The sequence below is a fragment of the Brachionichthys hirsutus genome, chromosome 1 (assembly GCF_040956055.1).
Source record: "Brachionichthys hirsutus isolate HB-005 chromosome 1, CSIRO-AGI_Bhir_v1, whole genome shotgun sequence".
NCBI classification, from domain to species: Eukaryota; Metazoa; Chordata; class Actinopteri; order Lophiiformes; family Brachionichthyidae; genus Brachionichthys; species Brachionichthys hirsutus.
In genome coordinates, this window is record NC_090897.1 from 8,108,066 (window position 1) to 8,124,153 (window position 16,088).

A 16,088-nucleotide genomic window follows, 5' to 3' on the forward strand; every position below is an offset into this window, starting at 1 on the left:
AATGAAGCTGTATACATGACACTTATTCATCTTTATGATTTGTTACAATCAGACATGTTGGAGGTAAATGGCTACTGTATTAATTACATATATAAATGGAGAGAGAGAGAGGCCTTAATTAAAATGGGCACAGTGAAAAGTGGATTCAGCAAATGTGAGTTTTGACCAAACTGAACTTAGTCATCATATCAGGAATATTTGTAATAATAATAAAAAAATAATATATATATACACCAAAAATAGCAAGCGCAGTCTTGAACCTCTTTTCTTCTTACCTATCTGTATAGCTAATTCATAATTTGCCACTGATTCAACATTTAGCATCTCTTATCAAAGGATTACCTTTATCTGTGGTTGGAATATATAACTGCTCATGACTGGAAAGAACTTTCCATCCTTGCCTCATTAATCAGGCTAAAGACCCACATTTAAAGCAATAAAACTTGAATCTATGGGAGACAAGTTAACTGTGCTTGGAGATAAGAAACACTGGGTTCAGAACAAAGGCACCAGAAGTTGCTCTCACACTAAGACTGAGAGAAAACCTGCTTTTGAGACAATGAAATATCCCAGGCATCCTTTCTGTCACCAACAGAGTCGGGGTACGTGGCATTGGTTATCCACAATTGCAGATCTTCAGCAGTGCTATAGATAAAGAGAAAGGCCCCCCTGAGGCCACAGCATCTTAATGATGGCAGCCAAAGGTAATTGGATCGACTTAAGTCCCCTAAAGCTCAGTATTAGAAAATCCTAATCAATGTCACTGGGGTGCTTAGCTTTCACAACCAATTATTTTTAGCCATGCTGTTTAGTGCGATTCAATCAAAAAGAAATAAATGCCGTCTTTGGGACAATAGTCTTGAGGATAGTTCGCTGTCTTTAAACATTCCTGGAAGGTTGACAGAGTGAGAGAGAAAAAAAAAGGTGCTTTACATCACATCCTTGACAATGGTATAATTGAATACTACATCCGATTTAAACTGGAATCCGTAAAAAAAAAAAAAGATTTTATAACATGTTTTACGACTGTATAAATGTACCGGTACATATAACTAGAACCACATTCTCACCATAATTTCAACCATTAAAGTAAGTTAGAGGTAGAGGTCAATAAGAAGAATCAAGTGCTGCAGAATATCTGAGGTATAAGGCTGCCATCCAGCGGACGATTTCAGTGACTACACATTTTATATGATACTATAACTCATAATGGGAAAACACATCGTTGCAGAAATAAACCCTCACATGTACCAGCTCTACTTTGAAATGAAAATGAACAAATAATGGTCACTTTGTGAACATCACTTAGCAAATATAAGCAGTTTATTCATACTACTATCATGCAGGGACAATTATAGAACCAGAACAAGTCCACTGATATTCTGGAATGGTGTGAGAGAATCGGTCTGACAAAATTGAAATGTTTTACCATATCAAGGGGAGATAATGCAATAAGCTCTCATAATCGCTTTCTCATCACAGCAACCCCAGAGCCTGAAGTCCCTTTCAGTTCCAGTTCTTTAAACAAACTGACCCTCTTGGGCCTCATGTTTCTTGGGTCCTGCCCTTCCCTCCTAACTTTATTCACACAAGGCTGAGTAATTGTGGTGGAAGAAAAGAGTCTGTCAGAGTCTGTCTGTCTCCGTGCCTGTTGCTCACTGACCCGCCACTTGCACGCAGCACTGCATGGGTCAGTCAATCTCAGAAATAGTCAGACATTCACATGCATGCTGCTTTCTAGGTTTGTATAGCTACACTGATGGGGCACATTTTTAATTCTGTCAATTCTAAAACTTTAATTGGAATAGAAACCTTTCCATTGCTTTCTTTTTTTTCTAACATTTTGTTACAGGAATTTCCCATGGTGTCATATTTTATTGTGATGTTGCTATAAAAAGCAAACCAGCATGTGTGCACACAACTCAAAGCGCTCAAAATGCATTCCAGATTCCAGCATGCAGCTACAATGTCTCAAAAGACCAACCATCCTCTACATGAAACATGGAAATTCAACGCATAACAAGTTAACACATGATCATTTTACAGAAGCTTCAAGAGGAGTTTGTTTGTTGCTCATTTAATTATTTGTTTCTATAAAAGCTCTCACTTAAGATTGAAGGTAGGCCTTTATCCAATGTTTTCTTTTGTTTAAAAGTGGAACTCGTTTGTTGGATTTTATTTGTCATTTGGATTAGAATTATATTTAATTTGATGGGACTGTTTATGGGATGGATCTGAAACAAGACTCTTAACGGAGGCCTGTTGGAGAGACTTTGATCTGCAGCTATATGGTTTGAGTGCTTTATTTTAAGGGGTGAATGTTACCTCTGCTCGTGATGTCACTACCAAACTTATTTCACCACTCCAGTCGCCGCCAATTCAGAATTCATTGATCTTGGCGTTAATTTCACGTACTGCGGTTAATGATTTAGGAACAGTTGGTTAGAGAACTTCATTTCTGATGTATTGTAATATCACACTCAGTTGCTTTAACTGAACAAAGGCTGGGATGATTTGCTGTTTCCCTTCTCTCTCTCTCTCCCCCACTCTGTGCTCACCCGTCACTGAGGTCACTGAGGTTTTCATGAATTGCCATGTCATTGTGTATGTGCTTTGAGAAAGACATGCAAACACAGAGGATTTCCTGTCTGGACCTTTGGACAGACAAAGGTTCACTATGCTATCAAAATGACACAGCCAGTAGAAAGCTGCCACACTTAACGCTCTCACATCTCACTCCTCATGACTCCGGGATGGCAGTGCTAAATCTTTTCTCTTCTCAGAGCTGTGTTCCACAGGGCAGTGGGTGTGTGCATTTTCTAGACTGCTCTATACCCCTTCTATTCAAAGACACACACACAAAAAAAAAAAAAAAAATCAAGAGGGGCTGGCCTCTGGGCGGGGAGTATGATAATTCCTCCAAAGGAAGTGAGCGCAGTGTAGAGGAATTTAGTTTCCATTAGTGGGAGTTGAACTGAAGCTGGCTAACAGCTAGCCTGCTAAGTAAAGACTGAGCTGGAGACACAGAGGAGAGTGATGAAAACATGCCTCACTTCACAGTGGTACCAGTGAAGGATCAAGCTCAGTCCAGCTATGACAGCCTAGAAGGGATTAACTGGGTGGATTACAGAGACACTGGACAGGACTGCCCTGAATATCAAGACACTGTCAGCTCGGATGGTAAGGATCACAACTTCCACTAGCCTCCTTGTCTCCCTTTGGAAACAGCGTAACTAATTTGGAAGTTTAAAAACATGCACTGAAAGTAACAATTAATGAGTTTGATCACAGCTTGTGAGAAGCCTTATTCCGGGAGCCAACTGAGCAGCCGGCTCTGTGGTTACCATGGCAAATCTCCAGGGCCAGAAACCAGTTTTTATACAGCAGGCGGGTCTGTTTTATTTACTGCTTACTTTAAGGTAAACTTGTGCAAACATTTATTTCTTTGCTTGACTAGTATTTTCTTGCAGTGGATTAAAAATAAAATAAATTCAGGGATGAGTAATAAAAGGAGTGAGCATGTCGTGGAAAGGCACGAGAGGGGTGGAACTGAGGCTGAGGGGGTGGCAGTACCATTGAAACAAGGAAAAGCCTCAAGGGCTTCTACGCACAAAAGATGGAGCTCCCTTTGTACCAAAGGGGGATTGCCTCTTGCAGAGATTGGCTCCTCACAAAGACAGGAGCAGCTTTCTCTCGCTCTTTTGAGTTGATTTGTGTTGGTTGAGGGAGTGAACCGACAGAGGGAAGAGATTTAAAACAAACTAAAAAGGGTGTGGCCATCAAATAAAGCCTCTACACATTACCACGGGCCACAGGGCTGGGCTCAGTGCAAAAACCACACGCTGAGACATCCATGTTATATTACTGATATTTAAAGCATACTTAGAAGGAATTCCAGAGTATGTTGTGCATTTCTGGAATGAATGGAAATCAAAAATACGTTTTCATACACTAAAACGTTGCACCATTTGTGCGTAAAAAGTTCTGATGGCAAGGAGGAAGGAAAGCAGGCATCATAATAAGCCCCCGGATATAATGAGTGAGGCATACATCGACATGCCACTGTAATCATTCTCTGAAACGTTGAGTATAGTTGCCACGATGACACTCTGGGATCGGCAGGTTAAGAGGGAAACGCAGAAGATGGAAATGGTTGTTTGAAGAATGGTGAGATGGGGCAAAAGGCACACAGCGTTACCATTAGTTTGCAAATACGTGGGTAAAAGGTTACTCAAATCCATCCTGTTGCTTAAAGTTTCAGAGCATCAGAGTTATTGATACCGTGGGTGATAGATAATTAAGTGTCACATCAGGCTTGTTTGAAAGTGTAAATGTAAATTCTAATTTCAGACTGGCTGTGTGTACCAAGCGATGTCATCAGTGGGAGTGGTGGGCTTGGCTGTCAGCGACAGTGTGGCGTCTGCAGCGTGGATGGCGTGACACAGTGCAGAGTCTGTTTCTCCCTGCGAGCATTGCGTCGTTCAGGGATAGGTCCAACACTGCGCTCATTGTAAAGGTGCTGTGAGTGGAACCCCCCTGAAACAGCCAGCAACTTATCAGGAAAGGGCTGCAGACCCTCGCTCCCCTCAAAGGCTTCCTACAGCATGATGTGAAAACCAGAACATTTGTGTTCTCTGGGGATTTAACATGTAATCTAATAACAATCATTTAATTCCAGATCTTTTATATTGTCAAGCATGAATGAATAATCACAGTTTGGCAAAACTGAAATGCAAAACCAAATTAGGTCAAATTCAAGTGTATTTAACAAAATGACATGGGGAAGGGCTGTTGCCCAGGCTGCATGTATATGTGACCAGAGAATAAATGCACTGCTTTGCTGACATGCTGTGTGGATGTGACAATATACAATATTACTTTAAAGTAATTCTTGGTAAAGTACTGATATATTGATTGATATGATAAGATACAGTACATCTTGTTTAGGTAAACAAGGCAGTGACTGTACGGTCGGCATAGCAGGCCTATATGAGTCGTGTGTGTGTGTGTGTGTGTGTGCAGACACACACACACACACTGTCACTTAGAGCACTTTAGTTCTTCAGCAATAGAAGAATGAATTCATTATTCTGCCTCATTCTGGCAATTAATTACACGATACACCTTTTCCCACCCTTCCCCCCCCCCCCACTCCGAGACAATCAGCCTGAGCTCCTGTGTTTTGGTCCACATCAGAGCAAACACGCTTTGGTGTACAACTCAGCAGGCCTGCATTCCTCTGCTCAGTTCAGATGTGACTCAGTGAGGATCACAATCTTTGCAGATAAGTTTGGCCTGTTACAGCAGCAGAATGAGGCTGCTTCATGCTGCTGTTAGACCATACAAGTCTATAAAAGGGGAAACGATGTTCTTATTGTGGCGGTATAGATGATGTGTGTCTCGTGTGTAACTATTTTCCTGAACACAGTGGTATTTCGGTAACTTGATGCCATCTTGCACCAAAGTGGTAAGAGAGGCGCACTTGTCCTGCCTCGGTTATAATGTTTCCAGTGACAAATGGACTTCCAAGCCGAACATTATTCAGTCTCTACAGGCACACATCAAAGACACATAATTCCAGCCCGGAATGCACAAATACAAAATGACCAAACTCGACTTCTGTTCAGTGTTGGATTAATTTACTCATAAGCTCCTACTTATGAGTAATGGAAACTAGGTTAGCAATCACATGGCTTCAGCTGGACTATAGTTCCTGCATAACAAGCTTCCGTATGGGCCAGATTTTTCCAGTTGTACAGGATTGGTTTTGATTTAATGGGTTGCCATGCAGACGGAAAACAGAGTGGCTCTGAGTCGGTGGAATTGTTTTACAAGCCAGGAAATGTGTTGTGACCTGAATTCAGTTGACCATAGAGGACGGAGTGTGTTCTTTAACTAGCTGACCTGCTGCAAGAAATATTAACAATGAATGATCTGCATACCGCACAGGAACACCATCGCGAAACAGTCAGTTAAACTTCTTGCCAACTAACCGTACAAACTAGAGTGGGCTGAGCCGTGCGACTTTCGCTCTGTGTTAATTCTTAACTGTTTATTAAAGAGGGCTTTTAGCAAAGAGGCTTTTTTCCAAACCTAAGAGGATAAAACATGCGTGCTATTGTTTTCTGTCTTCAATCAGATTTAAAAGATGCATACAAATTATTATGTTCTTTTTCTCTTGAACATTAGTGGTTTTTCTTTTTGGTCAATTCTAATAATTGGAATTTAAACTGTGCAGTTTGCATTAAGTAATATTGACTTCTTTGGTGAAAAGGAACTGAGGAGTAACAGACAATGTCCTTTTGCAGAAGTTTTATAAATTATAAAATGATGAATGAAATGTATTTATTTATTTTTTTGTTTAGAAATCATGGACTTTAGTTGCTATGCAGTCACGCCGTCAGTTTGACTCTTTTCCGGGAATTGATTTAAGTGAAAAGCAAATAATTCCAAGACATTCCGCCGGCACTGCTAGTGTGTCACAAGTTAACATTTGCTTTTGGCTTCTCTTCTCACACTCAAGTTAAATGAATGCTGCCCCTCTGTCTACGTTACACATCATAATCTGGTTTATACATACAGAAAGCAATCGCCATCATTCTAATCAATGATGGCGAGATGACACTAGATGGCAGTGTTGGCATTTTGTTCACTCATTTTTTACACGCATCACTCTGGACAAGAACTAATATGGTGTTTAAACGTCCATCATATATTTTAATATTATTTCATCCTTTATTATGCAAATTATATGAATGAATGTCTCTCAACATTATGTAGAAGTTACTGTTATTGTTTTCCTTTTTGATCCACATGAAATTTGAGAGAAGCTGCATGAAATACATTCTATTGACTCCCCACCTCTTGCAACCCCCCCACCACCACCAACTGTGTGCTATATCAGGGCCCCTGAATGAGTTGTCGCCCCGGATGACCGGCCATCCTGATAGTGATCGACCTCTAAACTAGCGCACAGGGTGCTCTGTTGCAGTCTGCACAGAGCACATAGCTATGCTTACCCACAGGGATACAGGCAGCACTGGGACCCAGGTAGGAGTGACGTTTGCACTGCCTCGCTTGGAAGAATTACCCCAAGGTACTGGACTTATCTCTGCATGGGTCTTGTCTTCAAAAGCAGAATTAATGAGAGGGAAAAAAATCCAATTATACAATTGTTTACCATCTGGATCTTGCTTCATTGTTCTTCACAGCTCTCGGCCTTGCAGTGGAATTTCGGTGTTTGAAGGTTATCTGCTGGTTTTAGATTTTAAAAAGCTTGGGTTATAGTAATTGCAACAGCTGAATATTAAGAAATTATATTTATCTTACATTTTAAGTATAAATGATCAATTTATCTGGTCTGATATGTATTTGTTCTCATAATATCACATTTAGAAATGGAATTTAATTCTTATTCTAAAGCTAAAAACATATATTTTTTGGTATTTGTATTCATTTCCACCATTGAAAGCGCAGTGATTTATTTTGCCTTTTAATAATTAATAATAATTGCCTCAACCGTATTTCTCAGAACTATTTTAAAATATACATACCTTTAGGCAAAACAGGTTATATTATTGGTCATGCAAAAACTGCTGCTTTTGTTGTTAACATGTTATATGTTATTTCATCTTTCTAATAGGACACGGGAACCACAAAGAAGACAGTCCCTTTCTCAGTACTTCAGAGGCTGCTGGCAAGAAGAATGACTTCTATGACCGAAACCTGGCTTTGTTTGAGGTCTTTTTATTTGTATCTGTCAGATGATAGAATGAAACAAAAGCTTGCTCGTTTAACCTCTAGCCTGTTTCTCTTTTCAGGAGGAGCTGGACATCCGTCCAAAGGTTTCCTCTCTGCTCAGCCGTTTGGTCAGCTACACCAACATCACCCAGGGAGCTAAGGAGCACGAGGAAGAGGAGAGCGCTCATGCTTCGCGTAGGAAGGCTCCCAAGGTCAGTCGTTGGGGGGGCTTAGTGGAAAAACACTGTCTCTCTGTTTTTACCACGTGTACGCTCAGTCATTTGTAGTTTAGGAACTCTATGCTCCACTCTTGGCTATCTTCCTACATTGTTATCCACAATCTAGATTGGTATTAAGACCTGATGATGGATTGCTTCATGCCTTTGTGGACTTGCAGTCAGACTGTTGATTTGCAAGACCTGGACACATTAGAGAGCTGATAACATGATTGAATGACCTCTAAAAAGTACATAAATCAATGTTAATGATCGACACATTTGTTTCCTGACATACCATCTCTCTCTCTCTCTCTCTGTGTGTGTCCCTCTCTGTCCTCCCCTTCTCCCCCTCTTTCAATGCATCAGTCACCGAACATGGGAACTCTGATGGGAGTATACTTGCCGTGCCTCCAGAATATTTTTGGTGTCATCCTTTTCCTCCGACTGACATGGATTGTTGGGATGGCCGGCATCATGCAATCCCTCCTGATTGTCCTTATGTGCTGCTCTTGTGTTAGTTTACATGCTCGTACATACACAGCTCTGTACTTGACACATACACACACAATGCATAGGTATGATTCTACCACTAATGGGTCAATTGAAATGTCATTCTCACATATTAGCCCGTGTCATTGTGTAATCCTCTGGCCTATGGATCAGGAATATGCTCTTTGAAATGTCCGTTTTGATCAGAGGATATTTGCATACGACTTATAGATATCAAGCTAGATCATGTTTTCCATTTCCTCTGCAGACAATGCTCACAGCCATATCAATGAGTGCCATTGCGACTAATGGTGTTGTACCAGGTAATAGATTGATCCTTTCCCATCAGATTTATTTGCTGAAAAAGTCTCTCAGCATACTTTTACATTTTATTACCACATACTTTTACTCTGTATTTACTATTGATGTCCCTTACATGTTTTTTTGTTGTAGCGGGAGGATCATACTTCATGATCTCTCGCTCCCTTGGTCCAGAGTTTGGAGGGGCTGTTGGGCTGTGCTTCTATTTGGGCACCACCTTTGCCTCTGCCATGTACATACTGGGGGCCATCGAAATATTTTTGGTCAGTTTGCTCAAATGTTTTTTTTTCTACGGTGATATTCTAGATAATATTTCTTGGCCAAGATATTAAATCCTAAATATGTTTTAGTATTTATATATGTACCATATATTCACTAACTGTCCTTTCATTTATTCCTCTGTAGAAATATCTGGTGCCCCAGGCAGCCATCTTTCACGCCACAGACCCTCTCGGGAGTGACAGCGCCTTGCTTAACAATATGCGAGTCTATGGCACTATCTGCCTTAGCCTGATGGCTGTGGTGGTTTTTGTCGGCGTGAAATATGTCAACAAGCTGGCGTCCCTTTTCCTCGCCTGTGTCATTATCTCCATTGTCTCCATCTACGCCGGAGCAATCAAATCCATGACACATCCCCCAGAATTTCCGTACGTTTGCGGAACATATTCCTTGTGATAAACTCTGTCAGATTGTATTTCAGAACTAGGTAGTGTGAATGTTTTTTTATGTCACTATTATGACATTTCAGTGGAGCGGTTTTCTCTTTTGAAGCCTGTTGATCATCCTATTTCCATCAATGCATGGGAATAAGACTGCGTTTACCTTTTTGTTGGGCAATAAAGAAGAGGTGTACGATTTGATCATTGTCAAGATGGTTACCAGTGGAAATGATGAATATTAACATTTGGCTTTCATTCCTGTTACTGATTTAGGATCTGTATGCTGGGAAACAGGACTTTGGTGAGAGATCAATTTGATGTGTGTTCAAAGACTGTGCTGGTGGGAAACGTCACGATGCCCAGTCAGCTGTGGGACAGGTTCTGTGTGCAGGGGAACATGAGCAGCCCTCAGTGTGACGATTACTTTATCCAGAACAATGTTACAGAAATACAGGGCATCCCTGGACTGGGCAGTGGTATTGTAAGAGGTAACTTTTCAGTAATATACTGGCAATTAAGGAGATAATGCTTAAATATACATGTATGAAGCATGTCTTCACATCACATAGACATCAGTGTATAGTACTTAACAATGCAGCTTAACTTGAAAATGCTTGTTTTACTACTACTAATCAATACAAATAATAGCAACGCTAAAAACAACAACAACAATAACAATACCAATTTTAAAGGCTTGCTTCAGACTTGATTCCTCTTCTGTTCATTTTTGATGACTGTTCTCTGTTTTTAGAAAACATGTGGAGCAACTACCTGCAAAAGGGGGAGATCTTAGAGAAACCTGGGCTACAGTCAGTAGATGCCCACGGGGCCATGGAGAGCTTTGGCATGTATGTGTCTGCAGACATAGCTACATCATTCACGCTGCTGGTGGGAATCTTCTTCCCATCCGCCACAGGTATAAAGATGTTGTAAAAAAAACAGAGTTGTTATAGCACACAACTATTTTATTTTATTTTATTTTTCTGAAACCTGTAAATCAGCAAATTATAATATTCTGATGGCTGGAATTAGGATACGCGATACTGACTTGTTATGTATATGCAACATCAAGTCTATATATATATATATTTATATATATTCAACAGCTTCAACAACTCCTTTGCTTTAATATGCAACACATTTTTTTTCTTTTAGGTATTATGGCCGGCTCCAACAGATCTGGCGATCTCCGAGATGCTCAGAAGTCCATCCCCGTGGGAACCATTTTGGCTATTACAACAACTTCCCTTGTTTGTATCCTTAATTTATTTAGGTTCTATTTGCAATAAACCTAAAAGTCGTGTTTCTTTGAAAATAATTGAAATGCAAATGTGAATATGTCCCCTTGATCTCCTTTACTTTACATTCAGATATAACTTCTGTGGTTCTGTTTGGCTCTTGCATTGAAGGAGTAGTCCTGAGGGACAAGTATATGTTCATTTGTATCCCTATTTTAAGTTGATACATTTGTGAAAAAGGTTTTTGTACAGTAAAATACAATACAAGTTTGGCACTTGCTTGCAGGTTTGGGGATGCTGTTAGGAAATATTTGGTGGTTGGAACCCTCTCTTGGCCGTCTCCATGGGTCATTGTCATTGGTTCCTTCTTCTCTACAATCGGGGCGGGCCTCCAGTCCCTCACGGGGGCTCCTCGACTTCTACAGGCCATTGCCAAGGACAACATAATCCCGTTCCTTAGGGTAAGACAGTACACACCACTGATGATATATTGTACTGCCTTATTTTGCTGCAAATCACATGATAGAAATTGTTCATATTGATTTAAAAGACAGACAGTCGAAAGGCTGACTGACATGCATGTTAATTTAAACATGATTTAGTACAAAGGAAGAAGTGATTTAAATTGCATGCATGATATGAGATTCTTTTTTTTTTGCTTCAGGTCTTTGGTCACGGGAAGATCAATGGAGAGCCTACATGGGCACTGCTTCTGACGGGGCTCATAGCTGAGCTGGGAATCCTTATTGCATCACTGGATATGGTGGCGCCAATCCTTTCCATGTAAGTACATATGCTAGGAATAAGACATACAAGTAAAATAAGTGCATACTACATCTTAACTAATTTGCTTCTATGACTTCTTAATTCCCCTGATGACATGGCAATCAGTGTAGTGAAAGCTCTCTTTTTATTATTCAACAGGTTCTTCTTGATGTGCTATCTCTTTGTAAACTTAGCCTGTGCGGTACAGACTCTGTTACGCACCCCCAACTGGAGGCCACGGTTTACATATTACCACTGGTGAGTGAAGCTTTATCGCCACCATATTTTTTTTTTGAGCTTTATGACTTTTACATTACAAAACCACCACTGTAATACTCATGACACAGTTGTCCTCATAAAATAATAATGCATGTGTAAACGGATATGCAAATACTATGTCTGTGCTTCGGTATGTGCAAAAACGTAACTTTGGGCTTCATCATTTGCACCCACAGGGCTCTGTCTTTCCTTGGTATGAGCATGTGTCTGGCGCTAATGTTCATCTCCTCGTGGTATTATGCTATTGTGGCCATGGGCATTGCTGGGATGATCTACAAGTACATTGAGTACCAGGGGTATGTCTGGCTCCTAAATCACACTTTTGCTTCTTAATATGAGGGTTGCATTCTTTGGGACTGTCTGACATTGATGTATACTAATTGTCAGTGGACAGCTGGTTAAACTTTGTCTTATATATTGCACTTTTGTTTTCCACATGAATAATAGAGCAGAGAAGGAGTGGGGCGATGGCATAAGGGGACTGTCCCTTAGTGCTGCACGGTATGCCCTGTTACGATTGGAGGCGGGACCTCCGCACACTAAGAACTGGAGGTACAGCTACACCAAAACGAGACGTCTGACGACCACATTGCATGCTTTGTCATTTTGTCCAAATCAAATCTAACAGCTAAAACCATTCAGTGGATCTTACTTTAACAGTAGGCTTCCTTTTATTGCTTTTCTCCAACACCTTTCACTACAGACCTCAGCTGCTCGTGCTGTTGAAGCTAGATGAAGACCTCCACGTAAAATATCCTCGAATGCTCACCTTTGCCTCACAGCTGAAGGCAGGGAAAGGCCTGACTATTGTGGGATCTGTCATCCAGGGCAACTTCCTGGACAGCTATGGGGAATTGCAGGCATCTGAACAGGTAAATACAGGGATTACATTTCATTTAAATGCGCTGGACAATTCCCTATTATCTGTACCATCTTCATGTGCTACAATGTTTTCCTCAGCAGCTGATTTTACATTTTTATCTTCATACACATCTGTTACTTCAGTTAAACTTAATGGCTGTGTAAACAGACTGTTTCCCCCCCCACAATATAACACCTATGAGGGATTTCAGATAAAATAAGGGACTGGAACAGGAATTTTGCGAAGCATAGTTTGCTGTAGTTTATGAGACAGTAACTGAAATTCAATATTTACGCACTGCATCCAGTAAAAACTGATTTCACTGCATCTTGCGTTTTGCAGGAATGTAGAGAAGGTAAAAAATGATATCACTTAATTTAACTTATAATTTATTCATGGTTTATTATATGTGTTATCTGCTTTTTTCCATCATTAACCAAAGTTCTGTTTGCCTACATTACCTCTGCCAGACCATTAAGAACATGATGGAGATTGAGCGAGTGAAGGGTTTCTGCCAGGTCGTGGTGGCGAGCAAAGTGCGGGAGGGTGTTTTCCATCTCATCCAGTCCTGTGGTCTGGGGGGGATGAAGCACAACACTGTGGTGATGGGCTGGCCATATGGATGGAGACAGAGCGAGGATCCTCGTGCCTGGAAGACCTTTATTAGTAAGTGTTGTACTGAAATGCACCATTACAATTAAAATATTCATTCAACGTTACACAGAATGATGGCGGCCTCTGTTAAATGACAACCATCACAAGTCAACATTCATCAAGCATGACTGTTTCAACACATCAATCCAGTTTTCACGCTTCTATGCTCATGTGCTAAACAAGCTGTTATGATCTTTGGGTTATAGCAACTGTGACCCTGAATATGTTCGTAAAGGCAGGCTTAGCTGATGAAATGCATTCTGGGTTAGATCTCACCTGGCTTAATCAGAATGTTGGCTGCTGCTATATTCATTTATGAAGTACTGCATGATCTACACTTACATGATGCAGGTAATGTCCATGCCTCTGTGATTTTGTCTCTACTCAGACACAGTCCGCTGCACCACAGCTGCTCATCTGGCCCTGATGGTGCCCAAAAATGTGTCCTTCTACCCCGGCAACCATGAACGCTTCACAGACGGCAACATTGACGTGTGGTGGATTGTTCATGATGGAGGGATGCTAATGCTGTTGCCTTTCCTACTCAAACAGCACAAAGTGAGAGGAGACGTATATCTTTGTGCTTCACTGCAGAAAGTAGATTTTCCAGTTTATAAAGATGATGTGGGTTTTCTCTATGAAAGAGATGTATTTTTTCTAAATTAATATTAAAAAATTAGAAGCATCTAAATACTTTCATGTTACTTGAATATTTCTTATTTAAAGACTATTTATTTAAAACTTTAGTTTGTGTACTGTGTACAATACCTGTGCTTTCAAAGGTATTAAACTCATTGTAATACATGATTACATTTGCATTGTAGGTTTGGAGAAAATGCAAAATGCGCATCTTCACTGTAGCCCAGATGGACGACAATAGTATTCAGATGAAAAAAGATTTGGCCACTTTCCTTTACCAGCTGAGAATAGAGGCGGAGGTGGAGGTGGTGGAGATGGTGAGGATTCCTGTCACAGCTCTTCGAATCTCAGCAAAAGCAAAGTATTGTAATGTGAATACACTTTTTATGGTTAGAAACGGAAGGAATGTGACTAAGTAGTAAACGTTTACAACTGAAAACAGATGCCCTTTATAAAATACTGCACATTTGCAGTTTATCTCAAGATGTCATAAACAAGTTTGTTTAAAAGAAAAGTAGAGAGTAGAAAAAAATCATGCACTGTCCATATTCAATTTGACAAGGATGCTGTGTCTGTATTTCAGCATGACAGCGACATCTCAGCATACACCTACGAGCGGACATTAATGATGGAGCAGAGGTCCCAGATGTTGAGGCATATGAGGCTGTCCAGTACAGAAAGACAAAGAGAGGTAAATGCTTTATCATTTGAAAGAAGACATTACTGTATATTATGCATGTGGAATTACTTAAACATGTAGAGTTGCTGCATTTTTTTTATTTTTATTTTTTATTTAACATCTTCAGAGCTGGTTATTTGCTGTGGTGTATGCATATAAATAGAGCCTTACGGTGTCCTCATGGCACTTACAGGCCCAGCTGGTTAAGGACAGACACTCGTTGGTGCGTATGGGAAGTTTGTACTCAGATGAAGAAGAGGAGGTGGTGGAAACTCCTCCAGCGAAGGTTCAGATGACATGGACTAAAGAGAAGTGTGAGGCCGAGAAGAGGAAAAAGAGCAATGCTCCCGAGAACTTCAGAGAACTCATGAGCCTCAAGCCGTAAGTCAGATAATCTAACTTTCAGTGTCACCTTCACCTCCTGTCATTGAGCGGTAAAAACCGCATATCGTTACAAATCGCTCACTTTATTTTCCCCTTCCATTCATGCATGTTTCTCTGTTTGATGTGGTGACATAGTCCCAGAGGCATTCTTATTCACTGTATCTACTGGAGATTTTACATGGCGTCTTGCTTCCCTCCAGGGATCAGTCCAATGTGCGCCGAATGCACACGGCCGTGAAGCTGAATGAGGTCATAGTCAACAGGTCCCATGATGCTCGGCTGGTGCTGCTCAACATGCCGGGGCCACCGCGAAATGCAGAGGGAGATGAGAACTGTATCCTTTGCCATTGTTATCAAAGAAAACGATGCTTAAGGAATGCAACAGATCAGCTTGCAGTACACAGTGTGCGCGGGCTATTTTATAGTCGGTGTCTTTAACTTGGATCATAGATATGGAGTTTCTGGAGGTGCTGACTGAAGGCTTGGAAAGAGTGCTGCTGGTTAGAGGCGGGGGACGGGAGGTTATCACCATCTACTCGTGACCATCAGAGGGCATTACGCCCCGAGACACAAGGCCTACCCTATTACTCTGCTGCCACACAGTTCATGGTAGAGATGCACATTTTATGCTTTCTATTTCTTTAAAATACTGAAATACATTAGTGTACATATCCGTCTGCCTCTGCATTGCTTCACAAATTATATTTTTCTCTCTGGGAAATTTTTGCTTCCGTATGAAACACAGTATTTCACAAGTATTTAATTTAATTTATAGGTCACAAATGCATCCTCCTGTGTGCCAATAAAGCAACATTTGGCTGTCAGAATTATCCTGTCTATTAAACATGCCATTATCTATTGATTTGATGGTTACAGAGAGCCTGGGTGAACCCCGAGCTGTAACTGAATTACAAGAAGGATACAGCCTGCCCAGGTCTGTGAACTGTTGGCATTTATGAAACATCCTTATTATTTTATTTACAGCTTTGTATTATGGACACACACTATTTACATTATTTATGTATTTATTATTTGAACAGTTCCCACTGAGGTAAAAAGAAAGTGATAAGTGATTGACTTTGATGGTTCTATGCAGAATATGGCAAAGGATCCAGTTTGTAATGTGGATGCTAGAGATCATAAATCAATGTATTATGTTTT

The 16,088-nt window shown here is 40.6% G+C and overlaps 1 protein-coding gene across 1 annotated transcript; it reads left to right on the forward strand.

The window, feature by feature from the left end:
• The first annotated feature begins 3,044 nt into the window (after positions 1 to 3,044).
• On the forward strand, positions 3,045 to 15,469 carry slc12a4 (solute carrier family 12 member 4). Its single transcript, XM_068739756.1, has 24 exons — positions 3,045 to 3,180; positions 7,643 to 7,740; positions 7,821 to 7,952; positions 8,325 to 8,471; positions 8,716 to 8,770; positions 8,901 to 9,031; positions 9,174 to 9,415; positions 9,701 to 9,915; positions 10,179 to 10,343; positions 10,583 to 10,681; positions 10,798 to 10,855; positions 10,952 to 11,126; positions 11,330 to 11,448; positions 11,590 to 11,688; positions 11,886 to 12,005; positions 12,157 to 12,261; positions 12,413 to 12,581; positions 13,042 to 13,237; positions 13,614 to 13,783; positions 14,050 to 14,181; positions 14,448 to 14,555; positions 14,737 to 14,924; positions 15,128 to 15,261; positions 15,378 to 15,469. The coding sequence occupies exons 1-24, from the start codon at positions 3,045 to 3,047 to the stop codon at positions 15,467 to 15,469; spliced, it is 3,285 nt and encodes a 1,094-aa protein (XP_068595857.1).
• Positions 15,470 to 16,088: the final 619 nt, after the last annotated feature.